Consider the following 21,830-nt stretch of genomic DNA (forward strand, 5'->3'; position numbering starts at 1 on the left):
ATGCACATTATGCATGTGCATTAGAGAATGTAGAAGGATTGTTATTTTGATAAGCGTTTTGCCCAAAAAAGCATGGAATTGTAGACACAATCTTATCCAACGACAACAAAATATTCTTTTTAAAGTTTTGGGTCCGGGAGGCTATAAATGTCATCCAATGGTGGTCTCGTGGCTCAAAAGCAGAACAAACAGTGGGGCCTTGAAATGAAACGGTTTGAAACCCATTTTGGGGCGGGAACCCCTTTTGGTGTTTCAAAGCATTATGTTATACTTTAGCTATTGAAAAATAGCAGATCTACAAGCTCATAGCGCGGCACCGAGTGCCGCGCTACGAGCTTGTAGGTTTGCTATTTTAGAAAAATCGTGAAAATGTGCCCGCAATCTTTGAATATATATTGTTACAGAGCGAACGTCTTTAACTCAAATCTTTGCTTCTAGAGGTCCCTGGAACTACATATTTTCAGACGGGGGTCGGTGGGCAATTACATATAGTTTTTGGGGTACTTGACATGAAATATTGAGAACCTGCACCGATATAGAAACATGAGGTTTTTCAGAAATAAAATACATTTAAAAAATAATTTCTTTAAATTCCTCACGTCGGGCCTAAATGGGTTTAAGCCGGAATAACTTGCCTCGTGGAACAGCCGCGTGTCGTTTATCCTGATCATCACTCCGTCGACTCGTAGGAAGAAGCGCAGCAGCAGGAAGAAGCTGGTAGGCATGACTCTCTGTGGAGGACAGCAGAGATTAAAACAGGGTGAAGAGGCTGGTAGGAGTCACCCTCTGTGGAGGACAGCAGAGATTAAAACAGGGTGAAGAGGCTGGTAGGAGTCACCCTCTGTGGAGGACAGCAGAGATTAAAACAGGGTGAAGAGGCTGGTAGGAGTCACCCTCTGTGGAGGACAGCAGAGATTACAACAGGGTGAAGAGGCTGGTAGGAGTCACCCTCTGTGGAGGACAGCAGAGATTACAACAGGGTGACGAGGCTGGTAGGAGTCACCCTCTGTGGAGGACAGCAGAGATTACAATAGGGTGAAGAGGCTGGTAGGAGTCACCCTCTGTGGAGGACAGCAGAGATTACAACAGGGTGACGAGGCTGGTAGGAGTCACCCTCTGTGGAGGACAGCAGAGATTACAACAGGGTGAAGAGGCTGGTAGGAGTCACCCTCTGTGGAGGACAGCAGAGATTACAACAGGGTGAAGAGGCTGGTAGGAGTCACCCTCTGTGGAGGACAGCAGAGATTAAAACAGGGTGAAGAGGCTGGTAGGAGTCACCCTCTGTGGAGGACAGCAGAGATTACAATAGGGTGAAGAGGCTGGTAGGCGTCACCCTCTGTGGAGGACAGCAGAGATTACAACAGGGTGAAGAGGCTGGTAGGAGTCACCCTCTGTGGAGGACAGCAGAGATTACAACAGGGTGAAGAGGCTGGTAGGAGTCACCCTCTGTGGAGGACAGCAGAGATTAAAACAGGGTGACGAGGCTGGTAGGAGTCACCCTCTGTGGAGGACAGCAGAGATTACAACAGGGTGAAGAGGCTGGTAGGCGTCACCCTCTGTGGAGGACAGCAGAGATTACAACAGGGTGAAGAGGCTGGTAGGCATGACCCTCTGTGGAGGACAGCAGAGATTAAAACAGGGTGAAGAGGCTGGTAGGAGTCACCCTCTGTGGAGGACAGCAGAGATTACAACAGGGTGAAGAGGCTGGTAGGCGTCACCCTCTGTGGAGGACAGCAGAGATTAAAACAGGGTGAAGAGGCTGGTAGGCGTCACCCTCTGTGGAGGACAGCAGAGATTAAAACAGGGTGAAGAGGCTGGTAGGAGTCACCCTCTGTGGAGGACAGCAGAGATTACAACAGGGTGACGAGGCTGGTAGGCGTCACCCTCTGTGGAGGACAGCAGAGATTAAAACAGGGTGAAGAGGCTGGTAGGCGTGACCCTCTGTGGAGGACAGCAGAGATTACAATAGGGTGCATTTTGCATCCCAAAACGCAGTTTATAGTTAAAATAGGGTGCATTTGGCATCCCAAAACGCAGTTTATAGTTGAAGGAGAATTCCATGCTAGAAGACTTTCTTACCTTTATTTGTAGTCGTTAGGTCCCCACCAAAGAGGTCCAGGTGTTATTTCGTGCAAAATTGGCTATTTCCCCTAATATAAGCCCTCAACGGGGTGTTGGGTTTTTGTGCTGATTCGCTTACTTCCATCGAAATAAGTAGTAAAGTGTGCCGCTTTGGATACTATTTACATTATGAAGAGAGGATATGTACAAAACGCCCCAATGCCCCATTAATTTCAATTCAATTCATTGAGGGCTTATGGCAGGGGAAATAGCCAATTAATGCGCTTTTGCACAAAATAACACCTGGACATCTTTGGTGGGGACGCACAAATAAAAGGTAAGAAAGGTATAAAGGTAAGGTAAGAAAGCCTTCTAGCATGGAATTCTCTGTTAAGGGACGCAATAAAACAACGACCTCTACATCCACGGGATGCACTACTGTACTGTTTTCTAGTTTATTTTGCTAGCTTTAGTAATAATAATAATTTCTTCTTCCGTTTTCTACATGAATATAACCACATTATAACCATATATAATGAAATGGGAGTTAAATGCTGCAATTTGTAAAAATGTGGTTGAAGTGGGACTCATAAAATGTCCCTGGGACTCATTTCTAAAAGACCATCCCTGCATCCCGGGACTCATTACATTGAAAACTTATTTACATCACTGAGATGTCACTGTCCATTCAATGAGAACAGAAAATGTCTTCAGAAAATGACAGTTTCGGAAGAAAAAAAAACGATGTTTCTATATCAGTGGTTTTCAAACTATTTCATGTCAAGGAGGACGCCAAAAATGATATGTAATTGGCCGCCGACCCCCATCTGAAAATATGTTGCTCCAGGGACCCCCCCCAGAAGCAAAGATTTGAGTTAAAAACGTTGTGGAAAGAATATATATTCAACGATTTGCACACGTTTTCACGATTTTCCAAAAATAGCAGATCTTACAAGCAGATCTGCTATTTTATTTCCCCCACTAACTATACTAGTTTTATAAAATATATATACAGTATATCAACTAGGTTGCCAAAACGGCATTTTAACTTTTGTTATAAATCACCATGTTTTATATTTCCCTTCTACTCATTTCTTATACTTTGTGTGTGTGCTCGAATCGCTGCCTTTACTAGTTTCATCAATTTGGACCATGGAGTCGGGTTAGAGCACAGGTTTACCATTGGTTACAACAAAAGCGAGGAATTATGTAGGCCTGACCTCAAAATTAAAAAAAAATCTTCTAAATCCTCCAGTTTTCTGAAATAAATATTTTCACGATTTTTCAAAAATAGCAGACCTACAAGCTCGTAGCGCGCCACTCGGTGGCGCGCTATGAGCTTGTAGATCTGCTATTTTTCAATAGCTAAATTATAACAATGTTTAAAACACCAAAAGGAGTTCCTGCCCCAAAATGGGTTAATAACAGCATCTCACCCATTTGGCCAAGCATGTTAGTAAAAGAGGCTGTTCCAACAACATCTCCTTCATAGGTGGTCTTTACACGAGAACGGTGTTCATAGAAAACGGCTAAATAAAGTATCGTTTGCTGGGGTCCCTTTAGACGAGAATGGTGTTTTCAGGAGGTGAAAACGCAACAAAGTGAGACCACCTTCCAGAGTGGAAATCTTTGAGAACGCCCGTTGTATCCCTTCTCCGTGTAAACAGGCAAAACGGTGAATCCGCAAAACTTATGACATCATGGCTCACGTTGGCTCACAGCGCATATGTTTTAGGGATGCCGCCGATTAATCGATTTTCCGATTAATAGTCGGAGTTTCCGAAATCAATCAAAATATAGGCCAATAAGTAAGGCTGCATGACATATCGAACATGTACCTTCATCAGAGTGGAGAATATAAGTATAAATCAAGTTGAGCAAAGCCACTCTTCTCTGCCCCTCTCTCTAACAGACACAGTTAACGATCGCTTGTTAAGTGCCTGCCAGACAGACAATCAGATGAAATGAAGGCAGTTGTAGAGTAGAGTGTAGACTAGTGAACTGAACGTTTTCTGTTTATATCAAGTACTTTATACCAGCCCCTTATGAAACTACTTCTCCCCAAATCCAAATGGATTTAATTTTCCATATAATAGCATATAATGAGAACTGAGAAGATCTCCACAAAGGTTTACTCATCAAAACTGATTATAAAACTGTAACCATCAAATGCATGCACTCAACATATAATGGTTATGTGACCATGGCAATTGTGCATAATATAAAATCTTAAAAGTTTTATCCGATATTGACGCGGCAGCAGCGTTTATGTAGCCTAATGTATTGTAAAATATATAACCATCCCGTGGCGCGCTCTGCCTGCATGCTCTGGGCCACGGCCACAACCACGTTGTGTTCTGGAATCATTCAAAACCCCAATAGGGTTGCGTGAAGGGGTTCTTCTTCTTGTACGTGGGTGACTGGTCTATTTGGCAGCCCGTTACCGCCACCTAGCGACATTATAGCGTTTTCATTAAGTGTGCGTTCTCGTGTAAAGGGTCAATAAAAATTGAGAACGCAACAGGACTTTGCCGTTTTATCTTTATTTATGGTCGCTGTGTAGAAGAGGCAATAGTCTCTACTGATCAGAAAGGAGCAAACGTGGTTACGCTGAGCTGAGGCACACTGTTACACCAAGCAGCAATGTTTGTAGTCTCTGAGAAAACCAGTCACAGTAATTGCTCCCTGCTGCGAGATGGGGGATTTCATAAGGTTAGCACACTCTAGGGCTTTAAGCAACTAGTCGACCATTCAACTAGTCGACTAGTAAGTCCACTAGTAGTCCACTAGTCGACCTTGTTGGTACTAGTAAAAATACTTTTAAAAATGTTTTATCAACTAGTAACTAGTTGATAAAAAAATATTTTTTGTAGGCCTCAAGATCTGGTAGATTATAGTTATAGTCACCAATGTACACGTGTTTTTAAATATTTATTTCCAAAAAATAATTCATTTATTTTTTATTTTTTACATAATAGGTAGTTAAACAACAAGTCGACTAGTAAACTAGGCAACTAGTCAACTAGTAAAAATGACCAGAAGTGAATGTCCTAGCACACTATCAAAAGGGCTGGAAGGAAGCCTGGTCTATCGGGTCACTTTTTGTAAAAAAAATAAATCACACCCGTGTGAAGTAAGTGGTGCAACTCCGTGTGGGGGGGGGGGGGGGGGGGGTTCCAGACCAACAGGAACGCACCCAGGGTGCCGGCCCGATTCCGGCGAGCCGCCCCGCGTCCGAAACGGTTGAGAAATGACAGAGTTACCGTGTGGAGGTCCCTCTACTGTACCCTCCACTGTACTGTACTGTCACTGTACTGTACTGTACTGGCACACCCGAAATCACCATATATACAGTTAATATGTGTGTGTGTTTGTGTGCGTGTGTTAGGTTGCGCACAGGTGGTGAAAAACAACCATGCCGCTTTACCACTTTAAAAAAAAACACAAAAGAGATAAAAAAGGGTAGTTTACTGACGATTTTAACGCTTATTGTGGAGACGCCGTGGTCGTGCAGCTCGTCCTCAAAGAGCAGCACGTCATCGAAGAACATGATCTGTTCTCGCGCTTTTAGTTTCTCCAGGTCGATGCGCTCCGTCGTCTCCGCCACCTGCCGAAGGAAGGAAGGGAAACCAGATCGTCACGCTGTCAGACGGGACGTTGTTTTCCATTCCATAGAACGTCGTTATAATCCCTTAACCCATTTACAGTTGGGTGCCACCGATATTGTCCCTTATCATTTGACCCATTTAGGCCTGACCTCAACATTTAAAAAAAATCCTTCTAAATCCTCCAGTTTTCTGAAATAAATATTTTCACGATTTTTCAAAAATAGCAGACCTACAAGCTCGTAGCGCGCCACTCGGCGGCGCGCTATGAGCTTGTAGATCTGCTATTTTTCAATAGCTAAATTATAACATAATGTTTAAAACACCAAAAGGGGTTCCCGCCGAAAATGGGTTAACTGTCCTTTTGCGCAGATCACGCAAAACTCAGGAAAAAGAAAAGGACAATATCGATGGCCTCCAACTGTAGGCCCGACGTCGAAATGTAACAGTTTTCAGAGAAAAAAAACTATGTTTCTGTGTCAGTGGTGCTCAACCTTTTTCATGTCAAGGACCCCCATAATTATCTGTATTTGGCTGCGGACCCCCATCTGAAAAGATGTAGTTCCAGGGACCCCCCCCCCCCCCCCAGAAGCAAACATTTGAGTTGAAAACGTTTGCTGTGAAAGATTATATATTCCAAATTTGTGCCACATTTTCACGATTTTTTTTAAAATAGCAGACCTACAAGCTTGTAGATCTGCTATTTTTTTCAATAGATAAAACATAACTTAATGCTTAAAACACCAACAGGGGTTCCCGCCCAGAATGGTTTAACTCATTTAGACCCGAGGACGATTCTACAAATGCCTTCTAAATCCTGATAGTTTTCAGAAAAAAACCCCATGCTTCTGTGTCAGTCGTTCTCAAACATTTTCGTGTCAAGGACCCCCAAATATATATATGTAATTGGCCGCCGACCCTCCATCTGAAAAGAGACCCCGCACCAGAAGCAAAGATATGAGTTAAAAAACAAACGCTCTGAAAGAATATATATATATATATATATATATATATATATATATATATATTCAAAGATTTGCGCCACATTCACGATTAAAAAAAAATAGCAGATCTACAAGCTCGTAGCGCGGCACTCGGTGCCGCGATATGAGCTTGTAGATCTGCTATTTTTCAATAGCTAAATTGTAACATAATGCTTTAAAACACCAAAAGGGGTTCCCGTCGAGTTCTTTTCTTCATGCACACGATGAGAGCGTTCACACACACAGTGTCTCTAGAAGCGTGCAGGATCGTTCTCATTTCGTGCATTTCTTTGGACATTCCTTTTGTCCTACACGCTATACGTGGTCAACCTTTTAGTTGTGCAACTTTTATTTAATTTTTTTTACCCCCGTTCTAGATATAGACAGAGTTACGCAAACTGCGTTCACTTCACTTCATGGGGCTTCAGTCCAATGGCGGCTCTCCTACATAGACTTCTATTGAGAATGGGGGACAACTGGGCCAACTGGGACAAGTCCTGGACTGGAAGTATAGGCAGAAATGCATTGGACTCAGGGCAACAGCCCAGCTTTAATGATCTCAAATCCCCTTTATTTTAAATTGTTTTGTAGTAATAGTACAACATACACATTAAAGAGACTTTAGTTGTTACTGTACAATACTTTTAAAACAGTTGTCATGTTGCACACATGCTTAACAGTTTCAGGGCTTTAAATTGATTGATCAAACGATATGCCCTGCTTATTACGCGCTTCCCGCTATTTGTTTTATGTGTCTAAATCGCCGGATTTTAATAATTAAAAAGAAAGTCAGTCGTTCAGCAGGGGGAGAGAGCTTCATGTTATGACGACGAAACCGGAAATCGAAACTTAAGCTCGGCTGCTAGGGCTTCTGGGAAATTGAGTCCAATGCAAGTGGACGGGGGTTTTGTCTGACTACAACAGCCTCACACCCCCCTCCATTCTGCTTGGCAAGATGGCGATTGGTGCGCTGGAATGAAAACAAACGGCGCAAGCTATTTTCGGCGGAATTTCGAGGAAAAAAAGCCCAGATACTTCAGCGTATGATCTAAAGGTAATAAAACAATCCTGGCAGCGTAGAATATTTGATTTTAATTCGGGTAACACGGATTACGCAGTAGAACTGTTAAAATAGCTCTTATTTGCGCCGCCCTCGTTGAAAACAATGTATTTCCAACTCCAGCTTGTCTCAGTCCAGGCTGCGTGAACAGGTTTCTGCCCCCCTCTATATCGTAACTCTTCTATTAGATGGCTCTGGTCTTGACATAACTACTACTATTTTTACTATAATCACGATAACCGTTTATCGTGCGGGGCGGCAGTGGCTCAGGGGTAGAGCGGCCGGATGGGAACGCGAGGTTCCCAGTTTCGGTCCCTGTGGGCTCCCCCAGAGTTAAGTGTCTTTGAGCAAGACTCTGAACCCCTTAATTCACCCTCTTGTCAAGTCCCGCCTGTGGTTGTCGTTGCCGTTTTGTTGTTTGTACAAAAGTCCTCTCTCTCTATCCACTACCACTGGAAAAAATCATGTTTTTCAGTTGCTTCTGTGCATTCAATTCTTATTTTAACCCATTTTGGACTGAGGTCGATAAAAAAATATATATAATCTGAAAAACCCATGTTTCTATGTCAGTGGTGCTCAACCTTTTTCATATCAAGGACCCCCAGAATTATCTCTATTGGGCCACGGACCCCCATCTCAAAATATGTTGCTCCAGGGACCCCCCCAGAAGCCAATATTTTAGTTAAAAATGTTCGCTCTGAAATATATATTCAAAGATTTGCGACACATTTTCACGACTTTTCAAAAATAGCAGACCTACAAGCTCGTAGCGCGCCACTCGGTGACGCGCTATGAGCTTGTAGGTCTGCTATTTTTCAATAGCTAAAGTAGAACAATGCTTAAAACAACAAAAGGGGTTCCCGCCCCAAAATGGGTTAAACTCGGTATCAGTAAAAAAAAAAAAAGAACATCACAGGTGCAGCATGGTGACTGCAGGGCATATCATGTTTGTTTTTAGTGTTTTCCAAAAATGATGTTTTTTAGTCAATTCAACATAAACAAGGCGGAAACCAGGGCCTGGACAAGGCAGAAAGAGCCTGCTGGTTAGGCAGTCAGGGACCAAATCAGAATCAGCTGACAAATGGTGAATTGGTTTCCCCTAACCCGACTCCGCCAGCTGGTGGCAGCAGTGAGTTCCTCCTCCTGCTGCTCCCATCTGGTCCCTCTCGCCATTTCTGACCGGAGAGAGATATGCGGCCGTATGCGGGCCGCTAGAGGCGGGCGGGATCAACGCGATACTGATGACGTGTTGAAGCGCTGCCACAGTGCAAATGTAAACACAACCTAACAAGACTACACTCTTGTAGTCTCCAAATTATTATGGAGATATCATCATTTTTGTCCCACTGCTTCCGGTTTATCGTTTCTGCATGAGAGAGAGCCCAGATCCAGGCAGGATCTTTAGCTATTGAAGAATAGCAGATCTACAAGCTCGTAGCTTGTAGATACAAGCTTGAGCTTGTAGATCTGCTATTTTTGAATATGTATTCTTTCAGAGCGAACGTTTTTAACTCAAATCTTTGCTTCTGGGGGGGGGGGGGGGGGGGGGGGGGTGGTCCCTGGAACAACATATTTTCAAATGGGGGTCGGCGGCCAAATACAGCTAATTCTGGGGGTCCTTGACATGAAAAAGGTTGAGCAACCACTGACACAGAAACGTAGGTTTTTCAGAAAAACCTTTAGGATTTAGAAGCAATTCTTTTCAGGGGCAATTCACACTATGGTCCCGGGTTCGGACTCGGGACCACTTGTCAGATGTTGTGGTAGTGTGAATGATGCGTACCGTTCCCGGGAGCGGATCGCCCAACCGTCCCTGAGACCGCATGGGGGGCGGGTCTCTGGACCGTTGAAGTGTATTCAGATACGGATCGTTCCAATGTGAATGCATGCGTACCTAAAGAAGGAAGTGGACTGTTTTTTTTTTAGAACGTGACGTGATCTCTAGTCGACGAGCCAAGCGTCAACAAAAAAAAACACAGACGCTGCACAACGCGTAACACCAGCTCATTTCTCAACGCCGCCCGTCGCCGATCTACAAGCTCACAACGCGTCGCAGCGCGACGCGTTGTGAGCTTGTAGATCTGCTATGTTGAATCTGTTGATGGTCAGTGTCCGGGCGCGCCACCAGCCATCAAGCACACCACCATCTGGAGGATCAAAGTGTGTTATGCAAGTGTACCCGCGGGTGCGCTGTTGAATCTCGGGCAATGTGAATCATGGCCATCGGGGACCAGGCAACCGTATTCGGAAACGGTTCCAATGAAACGGATTCAAGTCCCTCTCAGTGTGAATTTCCTATCAGAATCTGCCTCAGGTCTAAATGGGTTAACGGTAACCCATTGAAACCGGGAAAGCATCTGTGTCATTTTAGATTTTAGCGTTGGCTATTAATCAATTTTGGGCGGGAACCCCTTTTTGGTGTTTTAAACATTGTTATAATTTAGCTATTGAAAAATAGCAGATCTACAAGCTCATAGCGCGCCACCGAGTGGCGCGCTATGAACTTGTAGGTCTGCTATTTTTGAAAAATCGTTAAAATGTGCCTCAAATCTTTCCGAAAATTGTCATGATTTAGAAAACTTTTTTTTTTTTTTTTTCGACGTCAGGCCTGAATGGGTTAATAGATGCATACTGTACATGCAGTTTGTGTATATTATATGCTAATTGATGTGATGTCGGCGCCAATTCTGTCCCCAAGTTTTGAGCACGGAATGTCTGCCACTTACAGTATATATATATATATATAACGGTATTAATTACACATGCACGGTAACACACGGTCATTTTCCGTCCTCCAAATTTTAATTACCTTTTTATTTATTTGTTGGTATTCAGACAGCCAGCAAGGGGGTAAAACGCTCCCAAAAAAAGCGTAGTCTCTGTGACACATCTAGGGGCCACAATCTACATTAAAGGATTTGCCTAGAAGCTTTAGTCATTGATCTGCAAGCGTGTAGGTCTGCTATTTTTTTGAAAAATCGTGAAAATGTGGCGCAAATCTTTGAAAATTATATTCTTTCAGAGCGAACGTTTTAAACTCAAATCTTTGCTTCTGGGGGGGTCCCTGGAAAAAACACATTTTCAGATGGGGGGGGGGGGGGGGGGGGGGGGTCGGCGGCCAAGTACATATAATTTTGGGGGTCCTTGACATGAAAATGTTTGAGAACGACCGACATAGAAACGACATTTTTCAGAAGTTTTTTTTAGAAGGCATTCGTTAGTAGAATCGTCCTCGGGTCTATAAATGGGTTTCATATGAGGACAGTTGATCAAATGAAGCCACCCACCCTCATCTGCATGTCCGCCTCGATCATGGTGCCTCTGTAGTCCGTGGTGTAGGTCCAGTCGTAGGGCTTCACCACCTCCTTGGAGTGCTCCGAATCGGCCCTAAAAAAGAGTGAGACACAATGTCACACAATGAGTTTGTTTATTCGGCGATAACGAACGGAGATCAAGTTCCGCGTGTCCCATGGCTTAAAAGTTGAAACCACCCCTAAATTGGTTCAGTCTTAGTTTAACCCATTCTGGGCGGGAACACCCTTTTGGTGTTTTAAACATTATGTTATAATTTAGCTATTGAAAAACAGCAGATCTACAAGCTTGTAGGTCTGCTATTTTTGCAAAATCGTGAAAATGTGGCACAAATTTGGAATATATTTATTTTCAGAACGAACGTTTTTAACTCAAATCTTTGCTTCTGGGGAGGTCCCTGTACTGGAACAACGTTTTTTTTAGACAGGGTTCAGCGGCCTCTTACATACAAATGTTGGGTTCCTTGACATGAAATATTGAGCACCACTGATACAGCAACATAGGTATTTCAGAAAACTGTCAGGATTTAGAAGATTTTTTTTTTCCCGACGTGCAGGCGTAAATGGGTTAAAAAACAAAAAACAGTGCTGTGTGTCTCATGACTTCAAACCATCCTGAATTGGTTGCAGGTCCTACTTACAAAAAAAACATCATAAGATTTCTACATCAACAAAATGTAGACATAGAGCAAGGAAGTCTGACGTCAATAAAGGTAGAGGGCGCTAAAGGTCCCTGCACACTGCTCCGTTTTTCGGATTTTTTTTCTGCGTTTTTCCATCGTTTTTTCCGAAAAACGCGTTCATGATGTACTTTTTATTTGCATTGTAATCCCCGTAGGGGGATTTGTTTCAATTTGTTTTACGTTCTCGGTGCCACAACACACAAAAGATAATTAGCCCTTCACTAAGTCCCTCCCCAACCCATCCTTGTCCAATAGGCACGTTAGTAGCGAAGAAAGCTTGACCTGCATAGCAACCGTTGCTAAGCTATTTGGATTGGCATTGGGCAATCGCTTTTTGGGGTGGGATTTAGTGAAGGGCTAATAGAGGGTATGCGCGTGACATCATCATCAAACCAGGAAGTTATGCAGGAATGCCTACTGAGTGGCAAAAAACTACTTTCTGGCCTTGACAGCCCCTACATCCACATAGAAAAGTTATATCTGATTGCATTAAACAACATTAAACGATGTTAAACTCACTTTGCCTGTTGCTTTGCCACTCGATGTGCCATTCACTTTAAGCATGCACATACTCTATTGTCAAGGACGGTGTCGACAACCATTATTGCAGTTTACCAGCTGCTTCTTTGTACTGTGCAGGAGGATGCTATACGCACACCGGTCTTAACCCATTTTGGGGCGGGAACCCCCTTTTGGTGTTTTAAGCATTATGTTGTACTTTAGCTGTTGAAAAATAGCAGATCTACAAGCTCATAGCGCGGCACTGGTCTGCTATTTTTGAAAAATCGTGAAAATGTAGTTCAAATCTTTGAATATATGTTCTTTCAGAGCGAACGTTTTTAACTCAAGTCTTTGCTTCTGGGAGGGGGTCCCTGGAACGACTATTATATTTTGAGATGGGGGTCGGCGGCCAATTACACATAATTCTGGGTGTCCTTGACATGAAATATTGAGAACCAGTGACATAGAAACATGAGGTTTTTCAAGAAAACTGTCATGATTTAGAAGACATTTTGTAGAATCGTCCTCAGGTCTGAATGGGTTAAAAAGACAAAAGAATGGCCGCCACACACTGATGGCCAAAGTGCTGATTGGCCTGAAGAAGGCAACAGACGGAAGGCAACTGACCGTATACAATAATATTAAAGCGCAAATAACATGCATTTTAAAACTGCTTTTAATATTTAATATCATATTGTCTATGTCCCTCAAAGTTATTTCTAATGATTTGAGCCTCAATCACCACTCTGATATAACCAGTCCTTGTCATTTCTTTCTGGACTTTGAAAGCAGTTTTAGCTGCAGTACCACAATGTCCTGATGTGGTGGGGGTGCTGATATGCAGGTTATTTAATATTTGAGTCATTATAATACTGATGCTAGATAAAACCAGGCTTGTTTCCAGTCCATGCCAGCTTGGAAAATCAACAATGGTGGACATTTTAAACAAAGTGGAAATGCTAATTTGGAACTGAAGACTGAAGAAGAGGAGGAATTATACAAAGTAGGGTGACATTGATGACATCACGATGAGGACAAAATCAGTTGAGCCGTTTCTAAGAGCAATTTCCTTTAAAGTACCCATATGATATGAAAGCCTGATTGTTCTAAATTGGTTATGTGTGGGGATATATATAGCCCCAGAAACACAAAAGAAATTGAAAAAGTTTAATTTTATGTTATAGGTCCTTTAAAGATACCCGGACAGCGCTGGTTGGCAGGCATCAATACATGTTTAGACCGCCATGTTTGTGCCAGCGTGGGTGATTCGATTTATTCCTTGATCGCCTCTCGTCTTGATTGTTTTAAAACATGACGTCATGGGCCGCTATAGAGCGTCGCAGTCCCGCCCCCTACCATGGACCAGGAAATGATTCTCCGTTCATTTTCCTCAGACATTTCAGAAAGTATTTATTTAAAGACGTTTACGCCGCGGACAAAGACAACGAGTCGTGACAAATCATGACAACAAACACAATTTTTGGGGCCGAAAAAATAATTAGAAAGAAGAAAAAAACGGCAGGTTACAACACTCTTTTTGTTGTTTTTCTTCTTTGTAATTATTTGTTTGGTCCAAAATATTGTTTGTGTTGTCATGAGTTGTCACGACTCGAGTTGGCTTTGTCCGTGGCGTAACCGTCTTTAAATAAATACTTTCTGAAATGTCTATGGGAAAAATGCATTGGGATTCATTTCCTGGGCCATGGTAGGGGGCGGGACTGCGACGCTCTATATGCTCGATAACAGGCTTGATAAGCCCAGCGCTTATTGATAACGTTGTAACCGTATACACAGGGGGATTGTTCCTTTAACCCATTCTGGGCGGGAACCCCTTTTGGTGTTTAAAGCATTGTGTTACACTTTAGCTATTGAAAAATAGCAGATCTACAAACTCATAGCGCGGCACCGAGTGCCGCGCTACGAGCTTGTAGGGCTGCTATTTTTGAAAAATCGTAAGAAATGTGGCGCAAATCTTTGAATGTGTATTCTTCCAGAGCGAACATTTTAACTCAAATCAAATTTGCTTCTGAGGGGTTCCTGGAATGATGGGAGGTCGGCGGCCAATTACACATATTTTTGGGACTCCTTGACCTTGAAAATGTTTGAGAACAACTGGCATAGAAACATAGGGGTTTTTCAAGAAAACTGTCAGAATTTAGAAGGCATTTGTAGAATCGTCCTGCAGGTCTAAATGGGGTTTTCAACTGGGCTGGCGGGCTGAGCGCGCCGGTGAGGAGTGTTATGGGATAGCTTGTGTTTTACTTTGGGTTCTGGTGTAGAGGGAAGCGGTGGCGCTTATTCAGAGGAAGATATACATTCTTTTGATTGTTTGCTACGGACGGTTGATACAGAATTAGAACCCTGGCTGATCACGTTTGTTCTTTTGAATTATGTTTTGTTTATTAGCATAGAAAGAAAGCATTAAGAGACACGGTGGTTATAACGGGTACTCGATAAGCTGGTTATCGGATTTCTTTCCGGGTATCGGTTATCGAGCTCCGTGACGCCAGGGACTGAGAATAAGGTGTCCCGTTAAAATCCACAGTAACTAATTAGAAACAAAGAGAGAGAGTGTGAGAGAGATACCAATACCCAGCACTCCACCCTGAGCAAATCTTTGACAAATTCGGACCTACATCGAAGGCTTGGCACGGTTACAGGTTTACGGTTTTCTACCGAAGCAACAGTTTGAGCCACAATATACTTCAACTCCTGCAGTCACTAAGCACTTGTCTTGTCTTTTTTTTTTTTTTTATCCCACGATTTTGTAACCCATTTTTCACCCCTGTGTCAATTATCTAATGTGATCCTGGGCTCTACACACCCTCCGCCAACCTAGTCCCCATATATGGGGGACATGGGGAGAGCAACGGACTTGAACTCATGCTTCCTTCATGCCTGTGTGTCCAAGTTGCTCCTTTACACCTGACAGGGGGGGAGTTTCCCTGGTTGGACGTAGCGCGTGGAAGGAACACGTTATTCCAACCAGTTCCTTTCCCCTCCATCAGGCGCCCCGGCTGGCCAGGGGGAGGCAGTTTAGAGACCAGGATTACTGCATGTTTTTTGTGAGGGTACCTACCCTATGGGGACACGGGGAGAACATGCAAACTCCACACAGAAAGGCCCTTTCGCCAACCCCGCCTCGGGTATGGGCGCTGATGACGCGGAGGAGGAAACACGCCGCCAGCACCCACAGGGTCCCCAGCGGGAAACGAACCCGGAACCCGGAACCTTCTAGCTGTGAGGCGACAGCACTACCAACTGTGCCACCGTGCCCCCACTAAGCACTTAGTGGCTTAACCCATTTAGGCCTGACGTCGAAATTAAAAAAATGTCTTCTAAGACATTTTTCTGAAAATCTCATGTTTCTATGTCAGTGGTTCTCAAACATATTCATGTCAAGGACCCCAAATATACATGACATTGGCCGCCGACCCCCCATCTGAAAATATGTTGTTCCAGGGACCCCCCCAGTAGCAAAGATTTTAGTTAAAGGTATATTCAGTGATTTCACTTAATTCAAATATCACTTATTTTTTTGTTTTGTTGTGATAATCCTCCCTACTATAGTCTATAGAGTGTGCTGACCATATAAGGAGTTCCTCCCTGTCCCCAGTTAACCCCTGGGGTCAAAACACCGTAGGTTTCGTTTTTGGCTAGGTGGCCCAGCCTTCATCCAATCAGGATAGAGAGGGCCTTCCTCCAATCACGATCGAGCGGTGGCGGGCCTTGGTGCACGTGCTGTTGGCCCGTCGCGTGTCCCCCCCCCACTGTAGTGCGTGCATGTGCACATCTTGTTACCGGGGAGGACCAGGGGGTCCCCCAAATCACTGAATGCTCCTTTAAAAACTCGCCTCTGTAACAATATATATTCAAAGATTTCAGGCACATTTTCACGATCTTTCAAAAAATATCAGACATACAAGTTCATAGCGCGGCACATGAGCTTGTAGATCTGCTATTTTTCAATAGCTAAAGTATAACCTAATTCTTAAAACACCAAAAGGGGTTCCCACCCAAAATGGGTTAACCCTATAGATAAAAGACGCTACACTAAGCCCTCCCGTCATTTTGTCCCTCTACACCAAATCCGTTTACAGAAAATGGCAGAGGATACAAATCTCACAAGAATGTGTCACAATGTGTCATGTTGTGAGCTTGTAGAATGAGAGCAATTTTTTGCTGAATGTTCGCCCTATGTGTGAAGGAAGCAGTGTTGATTTTGTTGACTAAAACTGAACCGAAAAATGCTCGTCGACTAGCTTTTTTCACTGACGGAAACTAAATGGAAACTAAGATATGACCACTGAAACAAAGACTAAATATACTGACAATTCCGTCAACAAATAAAAACTAGACTAAAATGTTAGGAAGGGACTAGTGGACAAGAGATCCAGTATAAGTCATTTTACACTTGGTTGCACGCGTTGTGAGCTTGTAGATCGGCTATTTTCAGCAAGTGTAAAAACAGTCATTACGAAATACATTTTAGTCGACTAAATCAACTGTAGATTTAGTCGACTAAAACTAGACTAACACTACACTAAAACATTCCAGGTGACTAAAATGTGACTGAAACTAAATGAAAACTATTCAAGAGACTATGACTAAAACTAAAATCTAATATGTGCTGCCAAAGAAAACACTGGAACAGGTGCATGGTGTGCTACAATCTAGCTAGATAATAGGATACAGGCTAGGGCATTCACTTCTAGTCATTATTACTAGTTGAATAGTTGTTTAGCTACCTATTATGTTAATTTTTTGTTTTTGTTTTTTTGGAAATAAATATTTGTACATTTAAAAACTGTGTACATTGGTGACTATAACTATAATCTACCTGATCTTGAGGCCTACAAAATAGGGGAAAAATATTAAAAAATAAAGTACTAGTACCAACAAGGTCGACTAGTGGATTTACTAGTTTAGTTTAACCCATTTAGGCCTGACGTCGAAATTAAAAAAAAACATTTTTAAAATGTATTTTTTTCTGAAAAAGCAGTGTCTATATCAGTGGTTCTCAATAGTTCATGTCAAGGACCCCAAAAAATATATGTAATATGCCGCCGACCCCCATCTGAAAATATGTTGTTCCAGAAGCAAAGATTTGAATAAAAAAAAAATCACACCCGTGTGAACCGAGTGGTGCAACTACACATTTATTGTTATAGTTATTGTACTGTAGACTTTGTTTTTTTAAAACATCTTGAAGTGGAAGTGGAATTCCCAGTGCAGCCTAACATTACTAAACTCCTGGTTAGAACACACTGACCCAGTCTCTCACACACACACGTGCGTGCACACACACACACACACACCGCGTTCATGCACGCACGCAGCATTCATGCGTGTTGCTACGTGCTAGGCTAACGTTACTTTTTTGCTACTACAGTAGGCTGCACGCGTGCACACACGCGCCACGTTCATGTGTGTTGCTACATATGCCACTCACCCCTGGGGTGTTAACATCTCCAGTTCCCTGTGCTTTGCTGTAGTTTAGTAACGTTTGTAGCTGTTCCGACAGCCCAGCGCTTCCTACTCCACTGACAACCAATCACAGTGCTCCAAATTCCTCGAATCCCGCAGCCATCCTAGGAAAAAAAAGCTTGCGTTCCGTTCACAGCATACAGTGTGCGTGGCTGTGTTGCTGCCTCTGTTTGTAAACAGAGCGAGCGCATAGAAAATTGTACAATAAAATAAATATATTTCGTCTATGCCTCTCTCTCTCTCTCTCTGTGTGTAATCAGCAGGCGACAGTGCAACACTATCTCTCTGTCTCTCTCTGGCGCCCCTACTGGTACTCATGAGTCACACACAAACATAGGTTAACACATAGGTTAACACGAGTCACAGAGTCACAAGCCACAGACATTGCTGTTCCTTGGAGTGGTTGCACCACTCAAAAAACTGAAACTCTGAAAGAATATATATTCAAAGATTTGAGGCACAATTTTCACGATTTTTCAAAAATAGCAGACCTACAAGCTATGAGCTTGTAGATCTGCTATTTTTCAATAGCTAAAGTATAACATAATGCTTTAACCCATTTTGGGCGGGAACCCCTTTTGGTGTTTTAAACATCGTTATAATTTAGCTATTGAAAAATAGCAGATCTACAAGCTCATAGCGCGCCACCGAGTGGCGCGCTACGAGCTTGTAGGTCTGCTATTTTTTAAAAATCGTGAAAATATTTATTTCAGAAAACTGGAGGATTTAGAAGATTTTTTTTTTAATTTCGAGGTCAGGCCTAAATGGGTTAAAACACCAAAAGGGGTTCCTGCCCAAAAATGGAGTTAATGCCCTGATACAGGCTGTGCTAGATCAAAACGGACGGTCATCATCATCATCTTGCCTGCTCTCCAGCCACTCCTGTGAGCAGGCCACTTTCACGTTGTCCGCCAGGTTGTTGACTCTCTTCAGGGCATCGATGGCGTTGAACTCGATGCCGTAGCCGTCCGTGTGCTGGATCCGCAACACGTTGTCCCCAAAGAGCATCTCCGGGAGGGCGGGCATGCCCATCTCCTCTGCCAACCTGCAACAATAATAATAAAACTTTATTTGTATAGCACCTTTCGTGACATGAAATGCAGCTCAAAGTGCTTTACAGAGAAAAAGAAAAAAGAAAAAAGCAAGGCATAAACATTAAAAAAACAAGAGCAGTAATGCAATACAGTGAGGACATGAATAACACCAAATTAAAAGATCAATTAAAAGCAAGAGTGTAGAAGTGGGTCTTTTTAGGGCTGTGAATCTTTGGGTGTCCCACGATTCGATTCAGATTCTTGAGGTCACGATTCGATTCAAAATCTTTTTTTAAATTCAAAAGCATTTTTTTTTCCAGATTCAAAACTATTTTCTATTCAAAATGATTCTCGATTCAATACATAGGATTTCATCACAATCTGCTCCGGTCTTGAACTGAAGTGACTACAGTAACTTGAAAATGACTGAAGACATGATGTTTACTGTGATTAGGGTGAGCTTACATTTCATATCACAGACACATGTAGTGAAAACTCCTGTAACTGTAAAAAAAAAAAAAAAAGATTTTTGGAAATTATGAAACGATTTTGAATCGTTCATAACGGAATCGCGATTCTAATTCGAATCGATTTTTTTGACACCCCTAGAGGGTATGCGCCGTGACATCATCGTACCTTGGAAGTTACGCGGGAACGCCCGCTGAGTGGCGAAAAGCTACTTTCTGGCCTCGACAGCCCCATTCATCCAAACAGAAAAGTCCTGTCTGATTGCATTAAAACAATGTTAGACTCACCAACATTGCAGCTGTACAAAAAGCTTGAATTATCCTCTATCTGCAAAGTTTTTGTTCCATAACAATCCACCATAGAAACGTTATGAGCTACTTTCTGTCAAGAAAATGCCCTGCGTTTGATTATTTTTCTAAGTGTCAGAGTTTGGAAGTGCTTGTTTTCAATAACACAACATTTTGCTGCCTCCTGCATTATGTGACATTTAGAAACAGGTGGTACGCAGGACGGTTGAGTGATTTCCAACGAGCGCTTCCAAACTCCAACACTCCATGCTGCTCAGTGTTGCCACTCAGTCTAGATGAGGGGGGCGTGTCCTGATGGGAAAATCATGCATGTGCATACTCTCTATACACTGGGAACATTTAATGGTTAATGTGGTTAAACGCTAACGTGACATGGATGCGTTCCAGGTCTCAATGGGTTAACCCATTTTGGGACTGAGGTCGATAAAAAAAGGCTTCTAAATCCTAAATTTTTTCTGAAAAACCTATGTTTCTATGTCAGTGGTGCTCAACCTTTTTCATGTCAAGGACCCCCAGAATTATCTCTATTGGGCCACGGACCCCCCCCCCCATCTCAAAATATGTAGTTCCAGGGACCCCCCCAGAAGCAAATGGTTTAGTTAAAAATGTTCGCTCTGTCTGAAATATATATTCAATGATTTGCACCACATTTTAACGAATAGCAGAGCTACAAGCTCGTAGCGCGCCACTCGGTGGCAAACTACGAGCGTGTAGATCTGCTTATTTTCAATAGCTAAATTATAACATAATGTTTAAAACACCAAAAGGGGTTCCCGCCCAAAATGGGTTAACGTTGGTGTGTGTGTGTAATCTTGCAAACTGACACCTCAAAATATCCGCTCGAATGTTTCTTTCACGTCATTTTGTAATAGACGGTACACTTTCCACAAATCAACCTGTCCCCAAACAATACATACAGTCATATTAGTAGTCAATTGCTTGCTTGCTTGCTTTGTTTATTTGATTTATTTTCATTCTTTTTTTATTTGTACTGGAATAAAACCCTTTGCCTGTACGTTTTGTTAGGCTACTTACTTCCTGACAAACGCTCTGCGTTGTCACGACAACCACACACACACTGATGGATGGGAATACGTAAGGGATTAGGTAGGTAACATCTATTCTAAAGTGACAGTCGGATGTAAACAGCTGGACTGGAGCCTGGATTTTTGGGAACTCTCTGTTCTTTGAAACCATTGCCCCCCCTGCACATTACATTGCTCCCAATGTAATGTCCCGAGACATTGCCAAAGCAGTTCCGGGGGTCCCCGGCCAAAAACGTTGAGAACCCCTGGCATAGAGCACCGAAGTCTGACGTCACTTTCAGTAGAGGGCACCAACACACAGGTTTATAGGTGAGATCCTGAGATTCCTCGTCGACGTCGCGACGCGTTGTGAGCTTGTAGATCGGCTATTTTCAGCATGCAACCAAGTCCACTAGTTGACGAAATTGTCAATATATTTAGTCTTAGTTTTAGTCACCATAGCTTAGTTTTCATTTAGTTTCCATTTAGTTTTTGTCAGTGGAAAAAGGTAGTCGACGAACATTTTTCGTCTTAGTTTTAGTCGACAAAAACAACACTGGGAGGGACTCGCTCACCGCTCGATGTCTTTAGATTTCATGATGTGGGTTTTGGCAGCGGTCACTTTCCACGGTCCAAACGTGAAGTCCTGTTTGCTGCTCTTGAATCCATGATGCAACATCATGTTTGAAAGGTTGGACAACATCAACTGAAAAAGAGACACGAGTGATTGCAGTTGTGTGTGGAGAGACATTTTTTTTTAACCTAATATAGACAAGAAATCACACCCGTGTGAACCGAGTGGTGTAAGGTCTTATATAGACTGATCAGCTGTGGTCTGACGTAATGAAATCACACCCGTGTGAACTGGGTGACCATAGCAACCGTGCTCATTTTTTGAGCACAGACAGACAGACAGACAGACAGACAAAGCCAGTTGTAGGAGTGGTTTACACCACTCAAAAAAACATTAAAATATCCCTTTTTTGTCATATACAAAGATATTAGGTAAGAAAAAAATCACACCTGTGTGAAGTGAGGGGCGCTCTTACAGAGATTAAAAAACACACTTCATAGTTAAGGGACGCAATAAAACAACGACCTCTGCATCCATGGGATGCACTACTGTACTACTGTACTGTTATCTAGTTTGTTTTGCTAGCTTTAGTTATAATAATCATTTCTTCTTCTGTTTTCTACATGAATATAACCACATTATAACCACATAACATGAAACAGGAGGTAAATGCTGCAATTTGTAAAAAAAAAATCACACCCGTGTGAACTGAGTGGTGTAAGGTCTTATA

The 21,830-nt window shown here is 42.8% G+C and overlaps 1 protein-coding gene across 2 annotated transcripts in view; it reads right to left on the reverse strand.

Moving 5' to 3' along the window:
- tiprl (TIP41, TOR signaling pathway regulator-like) overlaps window positions 1-21,830 on the reverse strand; it is a 34,119-nt gene that overhangs the window by 10,979 nt on the left and 1,310 nt on the right. For both annotated transcript variants that reach the window (XR_013790516.1, XM_079507206.1), the window contains exons 2-6: window positions 21,102-21,232; window positions 18,557-18,736; window positions 10,997-11,096; window positions 5,537-5,668; window positions 636-731 (exon numbers count right to left, since the gene is read on the reverse strand). Coding sequence is in view for 1 of the 2 variants with exons in the window: in XM_079507206.1 (XP_079363332.1) it covers window positions 636-731; window positions 5,537-5,668; window positions 10,997-11,096; window positions 18,557-18,736; window positions 21,102-21,229 (636 nt within the window). In the remaining variant the exon portion in view is untranslated. The remainder of the gene's footprint in view (window positions 1-635; window positions 732-5,536; window positions 5,669-10,996; window positions 11,097-18,556; window positions 18,737-21,101; window positions 21,233-21,830) is intronic.

The sequence above is a fragment of the Electrona antarctica genome (assembly GCF_951216825.1).
Source record: "Electrona antarctica genome assembly, chromosome: 8".
NCBI lineage: Eukaryota > Metazoa > Chordata > Actinopteri > Myctophiformes > Myctophidae > Electrona > Electrona antarctica.